This window comes from Papilio machaon, chromosome 19 (assembly GCF_912999745.1).
Source record: "Papilio machaon chromosome 19, ilPapMach1.1, whole genome shotgun sequence".
Lineage (NCBI taxonomy): Eukaryota > Metazoa > Arthropoda > Insecta > Lepidoptera > Papilionidae > Papilio > Papilio machaon.
In genome coordinates, this window is record NC_060004.1 from 6,508,777 (window position 1) to 6,529,294 (window position 20,518).

Consider the following 20,518-nt stretch of genomic DNA (forward strand, 5'->3'; position numbering starts at 1 on the left):
ATTAAAATAGTTAACGACGTCGTTTCAGCAATTAACCATATATAGATCGGAACGTTTAAAGATTATTAAAAGCCTCAACATATAGATAAATTAATTTTTTTTCGAACATGGTTTTATAACGATCATTTACAGTCAACCCTTTCGTTGTCTTAAAAAAACTGAGATAACCATTGATGTCTCGGAAACCCACAGTAAACAAACAAAGACGTAAATTGCTTCATCCGTCGTAATGTCACAGATTTTCGTTTACGCAACTTCACGGATCACTTAATCTTATTCGGTACAATACTCGTAGTCACAAGCGATACAAGACTTTGAACCTTGCACCAGATTAAAGAATTGATCGATATTATGTCATAAATGTATGAATTTCACCAACAGTCCTTGTCATAATTTTTATGTTCTTAATTAAAAAGAATATAATACAATTTAGATTTGTGTATGTTCATTCAAATTCAAATTAATTAGATTAATAATTTCATTATCTAACAGTTTCTCTAAATATTTATTTAATATTTCTTTTTTTGCACATCTAATTTATTTAAAGTTATTTATTTTAAATAATCATATATCAACATAATATGCAATGCAAATAATGACGTCTATTCAAAAAGCCGTTGAGTTCAAAATGGCCGCCGTCGCCCGGCCTCTTGACCCCTGCTATCCAACTCCTCTCAATAATCGGTTAACGGTACAATTCTAATTCCGTATCTCAATATTGGGCCAGGTCAGATCCATAAACAATGTTTACTTTATAACAGTTTGTCCTTTGAATTTGGAACGTTAACGGTCGTTAATAACACTATTAATAAGCGTTAATGTAACGTTACGAGTTAATGTTTAGATATTATTTGCCAATTAGAATGACATCAATATTTTTCAAAAATAGCTACAAAACCCTTTCTAGTTTTAGAAATGGGTTAAAAAAACAATAAGTACTATTGTAAATTTTATTTCAATAAAGAAAAGAGATATATTAAAAACATAGAAAAAAAAAACTAAGTGAAGTTCAAAAATCCTTGTTACTGTAAATTTTAAATTTCGTATCAGTCTAATTAAAGTAAATGTTACTCGGATGAAGACAGATTCCACCTCGACACTTGACGCAGTTATTTATATTGCAAGGACATTGGCTGTGATGGCTCACCACTCCACTGGACTCAAGCGAAGGTCCGCCTATAATTTTTTGGTTCACGTATCCATAACAGTTGCATTTCTGTTTTTCATCTCTGTCTTGTGCTAATGAGTATCCTACATCATTAGCCGGGTTCATATGGGGTCTTGTGACGCTACCACGCTCTGTCAACTCAGGAGTCAAACAATAATCCTTACTGCACCTTCTGTCTTCATCAAATATACCGTATCCAATTTGATCGTTACAAAAGTTCTGTCTTTTAGTCTTTGATTCGGAAACCGGCTTGAGTAGAACTTCTGGTCTGTCGATATTTCTTCCCAAACTTATGTTGGACTGTCTATATCTTGTCATAGGTAATTTTCTTGTCGCCCAAATTTCTTCTTCGACTGATGGCTGGTTCTTTGGGAAATTTGCTATGTTACCTTCAGCCATGGAAATATGTGATATACAGGGGCTTTGCAAACATTGTCTACGAGATCTACAGCGAGGTGCGGGTAAATCGACTTTACAGAACGGCAACGATGGCACAGTTCGTCGCAACTCGTTATGTATACCTTTTAACTCTTGGTGTGAGCTTACCATATCATTGTCATTTGAATCCCAGTAGTACTCTTTAACGATAATGCGCGGAGATAAGTCGCATGCTTTTTCAGTTTGTGCACACTTTGTTTTAATATGCTTTGGACATGTGAGAGTATCTAAACAACTGTCAGTAACATTCGGAAGGCAACAATTAAATTCTGAACAAGAGGGAAAATCAATTCTATTCTTTCCACAAATCAAATCGGGCCTTGCATTTATTTGATTGTCAATGGAATTTGAAGGTCCACTAACTTGAACATCTTTGTTACCTGTATTTACTTGTTGATATCTTACGTATTCACGGAAAGATTCCTTAAAATTATCACGAACGAAACTATCTCCGTCTTCTACAGGTAAATCATAAGTGAAGGTATCTTTGGCTTCTTTGTTGATATTACTTGTTTGTTTGTCTAATTTATCCACTGTTCGTACATTATTATTTTGTAAAGTTCTCGATACTTGTTGTAGAGACTGCCTATGTACTTTATTCATTTGATCATTGTTGTATAGTATTTGAAGTATGTTTTCGGTAATTCCTGCAATATTTGATTTATGTTCGGACAAAAATGTAAATTGTTTAAGTTTTTCTGTTATTTTGTCCTTCAAATTCGTATTTTGTATCTCTGATGGATTTTCTAGATAATGTTGTATTAAATTTACAAAATGATTCCTGAGTAATATATTTTCTTCGGTAACCTTTAAAGGTAGTTCTTCTAAGTAGTCTTTAATTTTGTTTTTTGTACAATTTATTTCATGTGAATAATTGGGTGATTTTGTTTCAGGTATACGTATATTTTGCAAGACACTGTACAAATTATCACATAGTTTATCGGTGTCTAAAGGTGTGGCAGGATATCTTCTCAAATAATCATTGCAAAATTTGTCGACCTCATTTTTAAGAATCAACTTGAACTTGCTCGTATTCACATCCGTTGTTTTAAACAATGTAACGAAAGCCTCAACTAATTTTTCTTTTAAATTATTAAAAGAAGTCTGTTGGTCTAAAGATAAAGTCGTATTCGTCGGTAAAGTATTCTCGATAATATCATAAAGTTGTGGTCTGTAATTTCCTATAAAATTTTCTTTTTGCTTTGTTTTGAAAACGTCTTTCATAACGTCGACTAAATAATTTTTAAAAGAAAATAGATTTCTTTTACAGTGTTCATTTACTTTTAAAGTGTTTAGTAATTGTTCAACTTCGTTTCTAATACTGGTTTCATGAACTGTGTCCCCATTTATCAAAGCATAATTTAAATTTTGTTTCTTAACCATATTAACTAATCCAGAAACGAGTTCATCTCTAACTTTTCTTGCATCTTCTGGACCTTGTGCTGAATCAATCGGAATGTAAGCACATTTATGCGCTAGTTCTGTTGCCAATAAATTTGTACTATTATTACCAGAATAAGCTATATTTACAGAAGTATTTGTTCCGTAAGTATCTTTTGTATGATGTTTCAATATTATAAATAAATTTTCTACCAATATTTCTAATTTCTTTTCGTTTTTGAAATCTTCTCTTAGGGGCAAGTCTCTGAGCACATTAATTACGATACTTTTAATATTTTTATTTGATTGAGTTGATCGTAAATCATTATCTAAATAATCAGACAAAATGGAATAAATCCTATCAGCTGTCGATCTAGCGTCGTGTGTGCTAATAGTCCATTTCAGTGGCAAGCTCTCAATCCAAAAGGCTACATTCTTTTTTGATTCATCGGGAGTTTTTCGTATGCTCCGAAGCATATTCAGATCTTTTAAGTAATTCAATAGATCTATAGACATTGTATAATTACAATTGTCAGTATTTTGAACTCTTGGGTTCAATGGTAATTCTTTGAGTCGAGATTCTATCATTTTTAATATATATCTTTCAAAATCTATATTTTGATTGGGTGGTAAATTATTGTTTATGCGGTCTAAATCTAATGCGAGATTTTCCATAACAGTTTCTTGGCGCAATTCATCTTGTTTGTTACGTCTGGGATACATTTCTGAATCTTTTAACCAATTCATAAGAGCGTACTTTAAAGCGTCTACATATTGATTCGTTTCTGTCAGCAAACCATTCATAGAAGCATCATGATTTACAATTTTTTTCAAATTGCCTTTCAAACCGTGTAGTTCTGTTTCTGTAGGCTCTTTAACAATTTTAGGCAACCATCGCAGTACTTCGCATTCAAGAGCTAAATCAGGGTTCTGAGTTTTGTTTTTTGTTTCAAATACTCGCTTAGCAATTTCTTTTGCTATTGCTTCTTGATGTTTTATATCCTGAGAAATAATACGGTCTTGTGGTATTTTGTTAATCCATCGCAGTACATGTCTGGTTATCTCATCTAATGAAGTACTTCTGTGACTAAGTATTAATTGTGCATCTTTTAAATGTTTTAAAATTTCTATTGCCAAACTTCTATGATAACTCTTATCACATTTTTGATTTGCATCCATTGGGAATTGTTTTACTTTAGTTTCTAATAATTTGAGTATAGTGTCGTCATTAATAGTTTTTTCAGTGTCACCAATAACTCGATCTAAATCTTGGGCAAGGTCTGATACCAAATTTTCTTGAAATCTTTTTTCATGGACATTTCGGTTTTGATACAGGGACGTTTCTTTCAACCAGTTCATGATAACGTTTTTGAATGCTTCCGAACATTGATTTGTATATTCAGAAGCCGGTGTGATTGGTGAGTGACCCATGTAATGACGCTGATATCCAGGCCGTGTAGAGAACTCAGACAATTCTTTGTCTTCTATTATTTTTTTTAAGATAGATGTCATCCAGGTTACTTCGGTTTCGTTGGGTTTCTTTACTAGTTTCGGTAACCACCGTATTACTGTCTGTTTTAGGACCATTTCAGGATTTGAGCTTTGATTAGCTGCCTCTCGTAATCGTTGTGCAATTTCTTTAGCGACTATTTTATGATAATTTCTATCATGGGAAATCATGCGAGCTGAGGGTATTCTCTCAATGCATTTTACTACTTCATGTGATATTATATTTAATGATGGGTTTTCATAAATTTGGACAAGAGAGCCCTGGGATAGAGTTTTAAAATTGTCATCATCTTGTTGAATTGATGATAATGTTGGGTTTGTAATGTAATTTTCAGTCAACATTTTTTTCGGAGTGGATGCTTCTAGCGGAGACTTTAAAAATCTCTGGATCCATTTTATAATTCTATGCTTGGAGGAATCATCTGTTGGCAAGCCATGGCTTCTAAAAAAATTAAAAACTAGTTTGGCTAGCATTTCCTCTTTTTCTCTAGTGGTATATTTAACGTCAGAAATTATCTTTTCCATTTTTTCAGCTAATTGATTTGCAGATATCATCAACTTTTCCTTTAAGTTTGAATTTAAATTGCTACTAATATGGCTTATGAAACTAATAACTTCGTTTTCTGTTGGTTTCAAATCGTATTGGTCTGTCCGTTTCATAGTAGTTTCATCTCTTGATAAAGTTGACGACAGATGCGTTTTATGTTTTAAACTTAACGACATGTCAATGGTGTGCCTTAAGAGAGAATTGTAAACATCCTCTACTTCACTCTTAGATAAATTTGCTTCGCTTAATAAAGTGTACGCTTTCTCCTTGAAGTTGCTAGTATTATCACATCTTACTATTTGGTCCGCAATTAGATTTGTTAAGTCGTTTTGGAATTTCTTCTGATTTCTCATGTCCCCAGCGTTAGCTTTGAGTACACCAGCTACTAGCTCTCTCACGTAACTTCGAATTTCCTCTTTTAATGATTTAGGCAATTTAAGTGACGACTCTAAAAAGTTTTTAATTGAATCATTTAATTAATTAAGAAACGGCTTAATTCACGTTTGATCGTCCGGTGACGGCACCGACTAGTTTCGAACCCATCGGGGGTCCATCTTCAGGTCACTCTCTCAGTGCGAGACGCGACGCGACCGCGAAGTCTTCGGATTAAACACTCGCCCTGAAGATGGACCCCCGATGGGTTCGAAACTAGTCGGTGCCGTCACCGGACGATCAAACGTGAGTTAAGCCGTTTCTTAATTAATTAATTATGATGTCTCACGAAAGTTTAAACAATTTAATTGAATCATTTAATTTATAATATTAATATGGAGCATAATATTTATTGTAATATTAAAATAAACTGACCTGTACCCATTTTTTTGGAAATAACGTCAACAATTTCATCTTTTAATACGCTTTTAATAGCCAAGGGTAACTGATCCACAACTTGTTTTACTTTCATTTTGATAATATCTTGCATGTTGGGATTCTTATTAGTATTATTTTTCATGAAATCTGAATTTGAACACATCGATGAAGACAAAGCTTTTACTTTCATTATAAGTGCTTCCATCAATAGACTTTCAGTTCTCGGATCCAAATTATTTGTTTTAGTAATTTCAATTATTTTTTTTATATCATCTTTGACTTTATTCTGGGCAGTTGTTTTTTGGACAATATTTCCATTTTCAAAAATTTTATCTATGTTCATATCCAAAAGTGCTTTTGATGTTTCTGGCATAACTTCCATGCTTGTTCCATATTTACGGTTAAGTGTGTCACATTTCTTACTGAGAACTTTATTTAATTCATGTATTAACTCATCTGCAGCTTTATTAACAAATTTTATATCGGGAATTTGAACAAGAAGTTTTTTAAACAAATCAGTAACTTGGGATCGAATAGTCTCGTTATATTCGTTCTTATTTGATTTTTCGTTTAATTTCAGAGATGCAATTTTGACCATAAATTTATTTAAAATATCGTTTCTTCTTACAACTCTTTTATCGAGTGTTTTTTGCTTAAAGAAAAACTTATCAATCCAATCATTGACAATTGTTTTTAAACTGTTGTCTTCATCTTTTAAAAGGGACATACGAATTATAAGATTTTCTATAAGATTATTTATAAACAGATCACGGTCATAGCTATCAACAGGTCGCCACATTGGCATTATATCTAGAACGTTTTTAATTTCTTCTTTTTGTTTGTCTTCCATACCTTTAAATCTCAGTAATGACTTTACCAGTGTTCTTATTATCTGTTGCCGTTTACCTTTATCTTCTTCAGAGCAATCGGCGTTTAGTGGTATTTCCTGCTGCCAGTCCATTACTTGTTTAAGTAGCTGAACGGAATATTCTTGTTCTTCTTTACACAAATGACAGCAAGATGCGGTATTCATATGTTCTTCAAGACTTGTACTTCGATCGCAACATTTACCTACTCTTAAGCGTATGTTTGTTGGCGAATCCTTTATGGACGGCTGTGGACATTCGCAGGGTAAGAATTGTTTACATTTGTAATACATTTTGGAAACCTTTTCATTTATTAGATGTTTTTAAGTATAAATGAGAATATTTGAATGAAATAAATTAGAACATTTATTATTTATGCAGAGGTGACTATGGAAACGACGGATGATATAATGAATTGTAGTTATTAACGTCTTAAAAAAAGTAGGAATATGAGAGGGAAATTAACTGCTAATTCGTTTTTAACAATAATAGCTGTTTTAAAAATTACTAAAAAATCTGAAAAAAAAAAATCCGTTGCATTACGATCATTTTTTGTTATCTTTACCTCTGGCTCTGTTTGGTTTTTTAATAATCCTTTGTTTGGAGGACCTGAAAAGATAATGTAAGTAAGGAAAAGATAATATAAAATTTTTTAAAGATAAAAGAATTACTAATTACTTACTTTTTGCACCAATGCAAAAGGTCTCGCAAGCCTGACAATAGATAAATTGTATTTTAAGTTAAAAGCAACATCAATTCTAAGTACTTAACATAGTTTTAACTTATTAGGCATAAGGATAAAGATGTACCATATCGTTGTTGGGACTGTGATATTCCTTCTGGTGCTGTAAGAACCGTCGCTCGATTTTTGGACAAACCTGGAGGCAAAAATCACATCAATAACATTTGATGCTGTTTACAAAATTTAAACAAATAATTCAACGAAAGTAAAGAACAATTTTTTGTAGAAAAATAAAACTAAAATATACTAGATTTTGTTTGGAAATACTATTATTATGGTTTTCCTGACGTAACTGACCATCGCGTTCTTGTCCCAGACGTGTTTGATGGCGTCACGAATGCACTTTCTTACGTCGTTTAGGTAGCGTACTTCTGCGCCGCCTCCCATGGGCTGCAGCAGCGACATCTTTCTGTATTTACAAATAATTTTCAAACATAAAATTTATGTGCGTCGTTAACATTTGTTACCAGCCGCAAACCGTCAATCCATAAATGTTTAAAAACAATTTTCATTAACAAAGATCTTTGTATTAACAAAAACGAAATATAATTTTTGACACTTTTTTGTCAGAATGCCGTTTGGTTGGATTAAAGCGTAAGCATATTTCAGGAACACAGAATTTCCTCAAAATCTTAGAAAATACAAACAAGCGTTTTTCTTAACAATCTTACTTTACAAAGAAGACACTATAGTTATTGTTACCTGAACCCAAAATCTGTAAATTGATTCTTCGGGCTAGACATCCCTGTGGAAGTAGGCCGGATGTTCATAGCAACTTGAGCTGCTGTCTTGCTGCAGTCGAACGCGATTCTTTGGCGCCGCGGGTACAGGTGAAGTTTCTTGAGGCAGGGGACCTCATGGTGGCTCTTGTTCTTCTTGTTACGTTTCGAATGACTCTTTTTCGATTTACTGACTAAATAAAAAGAATACACTCGTAGCGTTACATACAAATCAAGTCTGTATAGAAAAAAATCAACCTTCAAGTAATACTAACGTCGTTTAGCAAGCGTGGAGGATAGCAATCGCTCTATGACTTCAGAGGAGCGAGCAAACTCCGGCAGAGCTCGGGGGTACTTGCGTAGAGACTGTGCGAACGAGTCTGCTACTTGCGCCACTCGGCACTTACGGAACGAACCTAAATGAAAAAGATATTAAAGGAACATCCATATTGCTATATACTTAAGTTTTTTTATTTTATTGATAAATGTAATAAACTTGAAAGCAGTCGAGCTCGCAACATCGTCTACTACGCGAATCAACCAAATAGTCGTATGACAGACATCTCAAAAGACGAAGAATCTTTTATTTATTTCTTATCTTAAAGTCTTATCCTAATTATTGTGGTCCCAGAACATAATAATTTTATCTTTGCAAAATTAGCTAATGACCTTGCAAATAGATTCAGTGTAATGACAGTGACATAAGTAATTTGCCACAACAGTGGACATAATACCAATGTTACCTGTTTGCGCTTCTTGCACAGGGTATTCCGTGGGAGCGCTGGAAGCTGATGCCGGGATAATTGCAGGGACGTTGCAGTGTGCAATCTGTGTACAAATCTAATACATTAGTAACACAACATCTGAGTCTTGATTTCCTTTTGAGATAAGAGGGGCTGCTAGAAAGATGAATTGCGTGAAAGTTGACATGATCAAGAAGTGAATAATGACTGATATGATGTAAGATAGATCTATCTGGACATGTGAGTCGGAGAAGAACAGGAACTTGATAATGAAGCAAGCAGCTCGCTGGCTGAATTTTTAATCCGTCATATACTCTAATATAAAGAAATATATTCAACGTCGGCTTGCTAATTTTCTGAAGTTCTAACACCTGTACGTTTTAGCAACTCTGTTCACCATCCTCTTTTTAGTGGCGGTTATAGAATTGGAAATTTAAAATATTGTTACCATCACCTGATATGTTGTGACTAATCTGTCATGATGCGTTTGGTACCCGATCGAATCTTGAAGCGATTTCTTACTATCAATTTGAGATGATTTCGATTGAAATTGTTCTTTTTGTATACCTGAGAATATTATAAAAAAATTACAGAAATGTTTAACTATGACAATTTGTATACAACAAGCTTTTTTAAATCAGATTTTCGCTCCATCGGTTTTTAAATTATATTCTTGGGTAGCGCAATAAGTTAATATACTTACTAGGTATTGGTTGTTTGATGAATCTGCTTTTAAAATCATCTGTTGGTTGATTTTCTATTATAATATGCATGGTTGCGGGTTGTTTGTTTGTTATACTGACTGCAGTGTCTGTGGCGTCCATCTTGTGAGGCTCGACTTAGTTGTACGGAAGTGGGATGTGCTGATGATGAAAAAAAAATTTATAAGCTTATGAAATGATGAAAAATGAAGTTTAAAGATACGTATTGTATTATCTTTCACATCTACATATTTCTAACAAGAGAATTTATATAAATTTTATTTACATGCAAACCTATATAAAAACAAACTTACATACTCGCGAAAAGCATAGACAAAGACCCTTTCTTAAATTAGTCGGGTAAAAATTATATTAATACAAAAATATTGAACAAAGATAACAGTTACACTGAACTATCGTGTATGTTATAAAAAACTGTAAAAATATTATGATCACTGAAGTGATGTGCGAAGTATACAAAGGGTTTTAGCACAATAGGTATTGTGAGAGAACTCCCATAGCAATAGTGCTTCAATGACAGACAGGAAACCATACTAATCTGATAAGTAAGACTTTTGGAAAATGCAGTGCAAACTTTTTTTATATCAAAAGATGGCAAACGAGCAAACGGCCAACTGAATTCACCGAAATAGCGAGGTGACCGTTGCCCATAGACATCCGTAAATGCAGATGCGTTGCCTACCTTTAATCAACGGAGAAGGGGACGCCCAGAAAGAGGATATTTCCCCTTCCTATGCGTCCCCGCCTTCGCCAATGCCCTTCCCCTATCCATCCTTTCCTTATAAGAAAAGGGTGGTAAGAGAAAGATGACTAAAATTAGGCCTCCGGCACCACACTCATTAGACGAAACGCGGAATTTCTTCCACTTGATGCCTGTTTTCTGTGTGGTCATGGTATTGCACCGGTCGAGCCAACCCATTCGTGCACGTGTGGGATCTACCACTATAAAAACTTATGTTAGAAAATGGCATCCCATTGGTAGTTTATAATTATGTTAAGATTTTTTGCCTGTCGTAAACTACTCATTCTGTAATTTAGCCTAAAAGATGATTGAAGTCACAAATTTTACTTATAAAATTATTATTATTTTCTTAAATGACTGGAAACAGCATGCTTTTAATATTGAAACGTTTACTATTTTCTTTTCAAGTTATAATTTGTCAGTACAGCTATAAATGTTTTCAGATATCTTGGCAGCTCTAACTTCGTGCGATTCACTGCTCAGAACATAATTTTAGTTTTGGGTTTAATGGGGCATAGCGTAATGTAGGGGGAGGGCGTCGCAGCGTGTCGATGACCGTCAAGATATTTGAAAAGAATTGTAATAACATATATTTGTCTACAATGCATATAATATGGTGATTTAGTTAACGTCCAACTAGCCTCTAATAACTGCATTGCTTGTAATAATATCGAGGTCAGCTGAAGTAAGCAAAAGATATTATAGGCGAAAACAACATCGTCCTTATAAATCTTACTAATATTATAAATGCGAATGTTTAGATGGATGTTTGTTTTAAGGTATGTACGTAACGGCTCAACGGATCTTGATGAAATTTGACACAGATGCACAACAGTCTGTAAGAAAACATAGGCTAAGTACTTATTAAGTTTTTTTTAATCCCGCGCGGACGAAGTCGCGGACGATAGCTTGTAGTGTATAAACGGACGACGTTGTTTGTTAAATATTCTCATATTCTTACTGCGAACTGAATTATTCCATCACTAACCTAACCATTATTACTTACGTAATATTAAGTATTGTGTATTAATTTTAAGTTCCCTTCAACAAAATACACTTACATTTCAATGATTTATATCAGAGTCTTTTATCGAGTAACCACAGTTTTTTTAACGGTTTGATTCAATGCTTAGACATATCCCTTTATACATTTCCTTTACGCTATACGAAAGAAAAGGACAGTGGTATATTTTTTACCCTAATTCAGCTAAAGTCAGTCACTTTTTAATAATGAATCTATAGAGATATGTTATACTAACAGTCATTTTAAGTAGTCGCAGGATTGAGTAGGCGAAGTCAGGCCGGTAACAGCCGCGCCACTCCTCCACAGGATACAATGACCTGCAACACAAACCACCATCACACCATCTCACCGGGTTATCATCTTATACCTACAAATCCTAATCCAAGTACACAGCATTTGATTTATACCTCGCAGAAATCTTACTTATATTATAAATGCTAATGTTTAGATGGATGGATGTTTGTTTGATGGTATCTTTGGAACGGCTCAGCGGATCTTGATGAAATTTGACACAGATGTAGACCATATTCTGGAAGGGGGCGTTTTTTTTAATTCCGCGCGGACGGAGTCTCGGGAGGTGACAGCTAGTTTAACTATATTCTTGTTCTCGTCGTGTCAAATCAAAAGACGTAGCCGGCGTTTGTTTATGTAGCTTTAAAAATTTTACATAGAATTCTTAATATTTTTACTAATTGTTAATATTCTCAGAGAAACTTATATTATAAACTAGCTTTTACCCGCGACGTCCGCGCGGAATAAAAAATAGATAACGGGGTAAAAATTATCCTATGTCCGTCTCCTAGTTCTAAGCTACCTGCCCATCAATTTTCAGCTAAATCAGTTCGACCGATCTTGAGTCATAAATAGTGTAACTAACACCACTTTCTTTTATATATATAGATACCATTACGTTCCATTGCTAGTTAGGATAATTAATATCGTTTAACTTCTACACTATATCAAACATAAGAACTGTAAAGAAAGGTCTAGGATCTAACACAATGCTCTTACAAGATCTTTATTAAAATGTTTTCTTAATATAACAGATTTCATTCAGTTATTCCATCAATTTCCTGCACTTTTCAAAAATGATACGTACCCAGAATGTTAGGTTGTATGAATACTGTAGTTACACCTTTATCATATTAATCTTTCTATCTAATATACTTATTATAAATAGAAATACTTACATTATTTACAAAGATTTATCAGCTAGCAAATTACTGCAACATACGTTGTATAAAATTTTGCATTTCCTTAATATCTACGCATTCTGTTCTTATCAAAAATATTTTAAAAAGTCAATCTGTCTTTTTGAATTGATTTTTCTTTCTTTTACCGCTGTCAATACTCATTCAAGAACAATAAAGAAGTATTAACTCTCTCATTAAATTATTCTACGTTTATAACAAAAATGTAACAAGTTTTAACATATTTCCATTTAAATTCCTGCAAAATAAGTACTCTAGACTGACTGAAACCAAAGACGTTATTTGTTAGGTCTTGATGCGAGCACAATTTCGTAATATAGGGCTTTGCTTTCGACATAACATAGTTTTTTGAATTTGAATTTATAGATATAAATAACACGTTTATCTAGTTCGACGGGTAAGTATTTTTTAAATAAAATATGTGCCCCAGAGTGGATACCTATACGCAATCTTGATCTGATTATTGATCTATCTTGCAGGCTTGCCTACATTACAAAACTATGCTTGAAATTCCTAAAAAATTGTGGTGAACTGTTCTTATTGCTAACTTTAATGTAGTTAAACATTTCATAATATTCCTTGTAGAAAAAAATTTTCTTGTCGTATAAAAAAATTCTTAAGAAATCAACGATAATTTGACCGCATGCTGTTCACTTGCAAAAACCGTGACGAAAAACGTGACCTAAAGCTACGTTACAAATAAAATATTATAAAACAGCGTTTCTGAAAGCGTACTGACCACGGTGCTGAAGTTTTTCTGTTAGGGTCCGCAAAAATAGATATCTATATATATAAAAGAAAGTTGTGTTAGTTACACTATTTATAACTCAAGATCGGTTTAGAACTAGGAGACGGACATAGGAACTTTTTTATCTTGTGTGCATTTTTTTTTATTTCGCGGGGACGGAGTCGCGGGTAAAAGCTAGTTGATCATAATACACAATATACTAAAGGTCTGTTATAAGGTTCTAAACTCAAAATGTATTAAAAGTTGAATATTAGTATTAACAAAAAGTTATGACTGGAAATAAACGAGGGAAGCCAGAACAGTATCAAAATTACATTGACCTAGAATCAAACATAGAATCTAGGGTTCCGTCAAATGATCCGGTTCCCAAAAGGGTTCCGTAGTGAAAAATGTTTGAGAGCCGCTGCTATAGTATATTATAAAGGATATTAATGTAACTAAATTTCTAATCTCCATCAGGCCGAGATAGTTTACTTGGTTTAGTGGGTTTAGATTTTTTTACCAGTAACGTGAAAAAGTGTAAATTTTCAATAGTACATAATGCTTAGAACGTCTCGAAAGAAAATGATATCATAGTATCGTTTATTAAGGAAAGGGAAGGAATTTATAACGTAGAGTTAAAATTATATTAAAATGATTAAAAAAATAATTAAATATACTGTTTATTTCTTTTTGAACCAGATCTGAAAATTCCTTACACGTTGTATCGCTTGTGGCTTCATATTTCTTCTGAGGATCATTTTTAATTTCTTTTTCCATATCTTTTTCTGTTGAAAGATTCTGTTTATCTTTTAACTTTTGTATTTCATATTTTACTAAGGCATCGACCAAAGGCTTTGTTATATTTTTGTCTAAAGAGACATTACGAAGGGGTTCAAATTGATGGCAATGATTAAAAATTATCTCAACGTAGAAATCTTCGTCCAATCTTGTCGCTAGTACCCTTTTATTAACATTATTCGTTATAGTTTTCGCGAGATTTATCAAAAACATTCTACTTTGTCTACTATTTAGACGATGCAAAACTGAATCTTTTGGCAATTTATTGAACCATTCTGATATTAAAATAATGTAATCCAATTCCGTCTTTAACTTTTCGTATGGCGTATCTTGATTCTCAACTTGAATATTTTCCATATTGGAATATTGCGTGTAAACATTTTCCAAGACATTGTTTAAAATATTCCAGAAAACATTTTCAGCTATGCGTTTGTTTAAATTGGGTTCGCTAAAAAAATTCATTAAGCACTGTTTCATGACATTTTCAAAAACAATATCATTATTGCATCCATCAACATTCGAAACTCTTTCATTTTGATTACTACATGAATAATGAACGATTTCATTTTCGGAATTATTTGACAAAGATTGTAGACAAATATTTTGTTCTGATTCAACAATATTTTTCAACCATCGTTTCAAAATTGATGTTACCTTATTATTGCAACGTTTATTGTTTAGCTCGTTATAAATTATAACAGCAAAATCATGGACTAACTTCTTGCAGGAATCTGAATCAGTACAAACTTCAGGTGGCCGTTTATTTAAACAAGACAAAAAGTCAGAATTCAACGTGTCCATATTTTCTTTCAACTCGGGTTCAACACTTTCTTGTATGATCACTTTACATGGCGTTTGCAATTCATTTTGCAATTCATATAGTAGTTCATTTTTGTATGATATAGCTTCATCTGAAGTTTTAACAAAACCAAGGAGCGATAGCCAGTTTGATATTATATCTCCTAAATAAGTTTCTTTATCACGACTATTTCCTGCAACTGTCGGAACAGACATTATTTCATTGGTTATTTCCTGAGCGAAGTCACCACTTACAGACTCCATGACGTTTCGATTTTTCAAATTGGGATCATTTCTGGGCAACTTTTCAATCCAAGCTCTAATAAGAGATGATAACTTTTCAACATTAACAGTTTCTTCCGTGCTACCATTTGTGCCATGTACTTTGTTTGTAATTCGAAATTTATCATCATGTTTACTAAAATAAGAACAGCAAGAGGAGTTGTAATCTTTTTCATCTACTGAACCCAAAGAAATTGATAATAGACTTGGTACGGAATTTTTCTTAAAATCCTTCAATCTCGCAATCAAATTCCTTGATTTGACGTCTCTTAGAATTTTAAGTGTCATACGCGACAAGGTGGTATCTTTCGTGACTGTCCTTTCTATCTGAGAAAAGGAACTCATATTAAGTTCCATAGCAACGAAATGACTTTCTCTACCTATATATGGCCTATTTATATTTGTTTTTGGCTGATATATTCCATTGTTACTTGATTTATCAACTGCACCAACTTTGGTGGTATTCGACATTCTTAGCGTAACTTGCTTACCTACAGATTCACGTTTCATTGGATTATTCAAATAAGCCTCAGGATTTAGGCAACTAAAAGTTTTACTGAAACCTAAATATGCATTGTTGTAAATTGTAAGCTGTTCAAAATTGTTTTGTGCATTCATCAGTATATTTGTTAATTCCATTGCAAGACCATTTAGGAATATCCTGTTTTTAAATAGGGCCATAGTCAAAGGCAAGGTGTCTAAGACTTCCATGATTCCACCCTTTATTAAATACTTGCTCCTCTTTGTGTACTTATCCATTAAACATGGTAAGAGCCGATTTAAAAGCATCTTTGCAATGTATTTCAAATTCAGCGTTGTTCCTTCTTCGCCTTTCAAATTCTTTGATTGGAGCCAAGTATATATTTCGTTTTCAAACATGCTTACTATAGGTATTTGAAATATTTCTTTATTGCTTGCGTAATGGTTCACATCAAGCTCATCTTGGAAGCTGGTCGGGGACTCGTAGAGATACTTACTATTAAGTACCATGATCCTTGTAATAAGGCTCTCCGTCAGTATATATCTGATCTTGGCACATTTTGTGCTATGGTATGACATAGGCAAAGAGTTTAGGCAATGATCTATCTCGCGCTTGAGCTTCACTTCGTACCAATCTTCATCAGCTTCAACAGACAGTTTGTCGATTTTCTCTATTAAATTATTGACAATTTTTTCTGTTACAATTTTAGCAGTCGAATTAAATTCGGATTCTATAGGTACCTCACGCAGCCACTGGAGTACTTCGTACTGCAAACGTTCCTTGTAGAAATTTTTAAATGATACCGTTGTGTTGCAGGACTGATTACGCCCCAAAAATTCACCAATATTTTCTGCGTTCATAACTTCACTCGCAATCTTGGCCATCGCTTGTTTATCATCGTGAAAAATGTTGCAGTTAGTTCCTACGTGGCATTTCATATCAATACTTGTTTGTACTATTTGATCAACAGTTTTCAATTTTGTGATCTAGAAAATAAAATACTTTAAAATAATAAAACATTAGAAATAATGGCTTGGTCCTAAAATTCAAATGTTTCTTATTTCTTCCTTTACCTTTACAGGTCTATTGACTATGATTTTAATTAAGTAACTTTGGAATGAAGCAGAAACCAAAGCCGAAGAAGGTAGGGAACTTATACTAACTTTAATGCACGGTTTTAGTTCTTTATTCTCCATTGTCAATTTCTTAAACTTCACCGTGTGACATTTGTGCTGATGATCTTCCCAACGCTTTATGATCTTTGGACAGCGAGACTCATTGCATAGCTGGCGCTGAACAAACATAATTCTCAGTAACATTTATTTTTAATCAATAGCTAATAAATCAAAGACATATAAAAGTTTATTGCATGCATATCTTTTCGGACCTTTCTTTACCTTCTCTCTTTACTGCTATTGCCACTTTCGAGAAAAATACACTTAACTCTGCTATTCGATAGCAAAGATTCGCTTTATAAGCTGTTGATAAAATATTATAGTCTAGGCATCTCAAGTTCTATTACATTTTACACTTGTTTTTGACTCAACCTATGTTAGAGCATTTCTACTCACATTAAACGGTACAATCCTTTCTCTTAGCTTTCGTATGTTTTCTAAATAGTTAAATTCCATCAGGTATAGGTTCCAAGGACGCGTCCTGCTTCTCCCAATCTTCAGCTTTTTGTGGTAACACTTCTCATGTCTGTAGTGTAATTTGTAATACGATATCTACCAGAACAGAAAGTTGGTAAAGAACATCTTGCCAAGCTTGTTTGATGTCATTTATTACGATTCATTTTTGTGTACAAGTTACATTTTGACTTGACTGTAAATTTTTGGTGAATTTAACTTAAATTAGACAGCATTTTGACTTCACGTCAAAATTATTAACCGTATTTTTATTTTTTTATAAAGTCGATTTAACAGATATTCCGTGAGTTTTCTTACAATGTATTAAATTTCAATGCCCTATTGTCTGAGGATGTAATTTCATTATCAAACTAAATACAGTTGTTTATTTGTTTGAATTCAAAAATCTTAAGGTTTGATTTTCAATAAAGTATTAAGTAACTAAATAAAATATTAAAAATGAATGTACCTGACTTAAAATTAATTGCAATTCTACATAATTATACTTTCATTAAAATTAGGATTATAAAAAGGTCCATTTTCTTTACAAAATACTGGCCAAAGACAGTCTAGAAGTACATAAGTCAAGTTTCTGATAGAAATTACTGACATTTTTCCGGCATGTTAATAACAAAATGTAATAGAATGTAATTCGATTTAAGATTAATTTAATAAATTGGTTTAAATTCTTCCAAGTGTTGTAACGATGACTCAAAGTTTCTGTGCATAGAAAAATATATTTTATATTGAATAACTAAATTTTAGGAAACGAACCCTTATTTTCCATTAGAGTTTTAATTTAGTCTTGAAATGTAAGTAAACTATGTCGTAAAATTATTTATAACTTTGACAGACATATTAAAGTAATAAAAAACGGCTACACTAACTTATAGTCTGTCAGTGTCGAGACAAATTAGTTTCAGGCTGCGGAATCACACGAAGAAAAACCCTCGATGGCTCTGGAACTATTCGTTGCCGACACTCGAATAACTGTATACCTGAGTGTAGCCGTTTTTAATTAGTTTATAACAATAGCGTAGTTATTTTATCTTCTAGTAAGAAAACGTTTTAAGCTCTTCTCTTCTATCAGGAGCAGACGTGGATTAATGTAGGAATATTCTGTTTTTAACAGGCAGGTGAATTATGGTGCAGACAGTCAAGGACATCCAAGTTCTTGCTATTCTTCGCTGCGGATTATGAAAATGACTGTAAGATATATTTTGTTATGAGCCTTGAGTTGCCTCTGCTGAAACAAAAAAGTGGCCGCTACTGTACTGAATAAAATTTTATTTTTAAATTTATATTTACTAGGTATATCCTGATTTATATCACATTGAAGTCTTTTTAGTTGATGCAACTTTTCCTATTGAATAAAAAGATAAACTTTAGATATGTTTATGACACTGACTCAGGGGGTAATGTTTTTTGTATGTGGGTTTGTAAGTTCCATGCGTAACCTCCTTTATCCTAGACGATTGAACCGATTTTGATGAGTGAGATGTCATTTAATTCATATTCTTCCTCGAAGTATCACTGGACAGTTACTCGGTTATTTTTTTATGTAAAAAACGTATTATTGATGATATATTAGTTGACTGCGCAATTCAGAAGACCGCGTACTGTGGAGGGCATTCAGGAATACCTATTTCGAGCAGTGGGCAGAAAAAGGCATAATGATGATGATGTTTTACAGCACATCCCGTCGGGCTCGATGTGAAGCATACAGTGATGGACAGTAAGGGCATGATGGCGGTCGTGCGCGGCCTGCCCGACTCCGGCCTCATGGTCACCCTCATGGACGGCGGCAAGCAGTACACGCTCATGCCTAAAACTGGTCAATTTACTTTTTATACTTTTTTATCAACTCACTCCTGTACCTTTAATATATAACATTACATAAACCAAACTGTTCTAAACTTCTCTACGAGCAAAGTTGCTTTTGGCGATTCTAGGTAAGGTACCAGATACTTATTTTTTTAAATCTTGATTCTAATTTTTGATTTTTCTATATCCTTAGAGCAACTTAGGGCCTTTTTATGGTGCGTACCATATTTGTTAATAGTTACGAGCATGCGTCTTACAAGATTACCTTGTGGGTAAATCTTGTTTGCACTGTTTAACTACTCAATGACTTTGCTCTTGGGCCTTGTAGCGATCCTTGGGGTTGGCCTTCGTCTAAGAATAAATGTGTACAATATATTTTTATTCTTTGTAGGTATAAACTCGTCACCAACGTACGAGGTATGCAACAACTGCCTGTCGCGGCAATCGCAGTGCAGCAACAGCGAAGTGCGCCCGCGTCAAGACAGCGGCGCGCAGGCGGTCGACGGACGTTACGCGAGCAGTTATAAGGTAACCACTAAGATTTGTATTATTTTAGTGAACCCAACAGTATGTCTGGAAAATCTCTTTACCATTAACATTTTCAGTATTTGATTTAGCTCTACCAGCACCCTGGGCGAGATTTCTATGGCTCCCCGTTGTTCCTCGTGTCTAGACTGTGTAAGTCGCAGACATGTGGCGTCCTACTCTGTCTAGCGCCCTGGGCGGTCGCCCAACTGCTCTCTACACTAACGCCGGCCCTGTACAATTTTAAACTGTACAGAAAGTTTTTCTGTAATTACTCTTATTATAAAAGCTTTGTAAATTCAGATTGAGTATTGCAACGTGAGGCCAACATCACCACCCGTGGAGTTGACTGAGTTCCCGCCACAGAAGGCGAGCCTGCAGCCAGGTAAGCGTATGCAGTAAATTAATATCTATCCATCTAACACTTAATTTTATATAATTAATTTCATAACTAAATATTGCAGGTAGCGGTAACTTCGAAGTAGGTGGTATTGGCAGCGGTGGCTCTACGCCGAGGGCAACTGGCAAACGGACATATTCGAATTGTCGCGCAGTCGCAGGTTACAAATTTTACATACAAATACAATTTTATTGGTAATAATTAGGATCATGAAAGTAAATTGTTTTACAACTAACAATAAAATTCCTCAAAGCTATATAGAGCTTTCTGGATAAGATGATTATAATTTATTTCGAATCTAGCCGTCGCCCACGACTCCGTCTGCGCGGAGTTAGAAAAAAAACTTGATTAGTAACCTTTGTGTTCTTCCAGACTATATCCTATATCTGTGCCAAATTTCATCAGTATCCGTTGTATCGTTCCGGAGTTAC

At 33.8% G+C, this 20,518-nt stretch overlaps 3 protein-coding genes and 2 long non-coding RNA genes across 5 annotated transcripts; 1 reads left to right on the forward strand and 4 right to left on the reverse strand.

Moving 5' to 3' along the window:
• Positions 1-1,051: 1,051 nt before the first annotated feature.
• LOC106709508 lies at positions 1,052-7,865 on the reverse strand. The gene is made up of 7 exons (XM_045682663.1): positions 7,758-7,865; positions 7,528-7,596; positions 7,401-7,431; positions 7,284-7,327; positions 5,850-6,966; positions 2,929-5,490; positions 1,052-2,253 (listed from the first exon to the last, which is right to left on the reverse strand). The coding sequence occupies exons 1-7, from the start codon at positions 7,863-7,865 to the stop codon at positions 1,052-1,054; spliced, it is 5,133 nt and encodes a 1,710-aa protein (XP_045538619.1).
• A 354-nt stretch (positions 7,866-8,219) lies between these two features.
• On the reverse strand, positions 8,220-8,987 carry LOC123722070. The gene is made up of 3 exons (XR_006756420.1): positions 8,923-8,987; positions 8,455-8,595; positions 8,220-8,373 (listed from the first exon to the last, which is right to left on the reverse strand). It is a non-coding gene; the product is annotated as an uncharacterized LOC123722070 (long non-coding RNA).
• Positions 8,988-9,707: 720 nt separating this feature from the next.
• LOC106709527 lies at positions 9,708-12,626 on the reverse strand. The gene is made up of 3 exons (XR_001356949.2): positions 12,601-12,626; positions 11,646-11,727; positions 9,708-9,785 (listed from the first exon to the last, which is right to left on the reverse strand). It is a non-coding gene; the product is annotated as an uncharacterized LOC106709527 (long non-coding RNA).
• A 1,405-nt stretch (positions 12,627-14,031) lies between these two features.
• On the reverse strand, positions 14,032-17,558 carry LOC106709509. Its single transcript, XM_045682664.1, has 4 exons — positions 17,282-17,558; positions 16,874-17,002; positions 14,804-16,696; positions 14,032-14,136 (listed from the first exon to the last, which is right to left on the reverse strand). The coding sequence occupies exons 1-4, from the start codon at positions 17,339-17,341 to the stop codon at positions 14,032-14,034; spliced, it is 2,187 nt and encodes a 728-aa protein (XP_045538620.1). The 5' UTR covers positions 17,342-17,558.
• Positions 17,559-19,037: 1,479 nt separating this feature from the next.
• LOC106709510 lies at positions 19,038-20,089 on the forward strand. The gene is made up of 3 exons (XM_045682667.1): positions 19,038-19,172; positions 19,554-19,690; positions 19,991-20,089. The coding sequence occupies exons 1-3, from the start codon at positions 19,067-19,069 to the stop codon at positions 20,087-20,089; spliced, it is 342 nt and encodes a 113-aa protein (XP_045538623.1). The 5' UTR covers positions 19,038-19,066.
• The last annotated feature ends 429 nt before the right edge of the window (positions 20,090-20,518 follow it).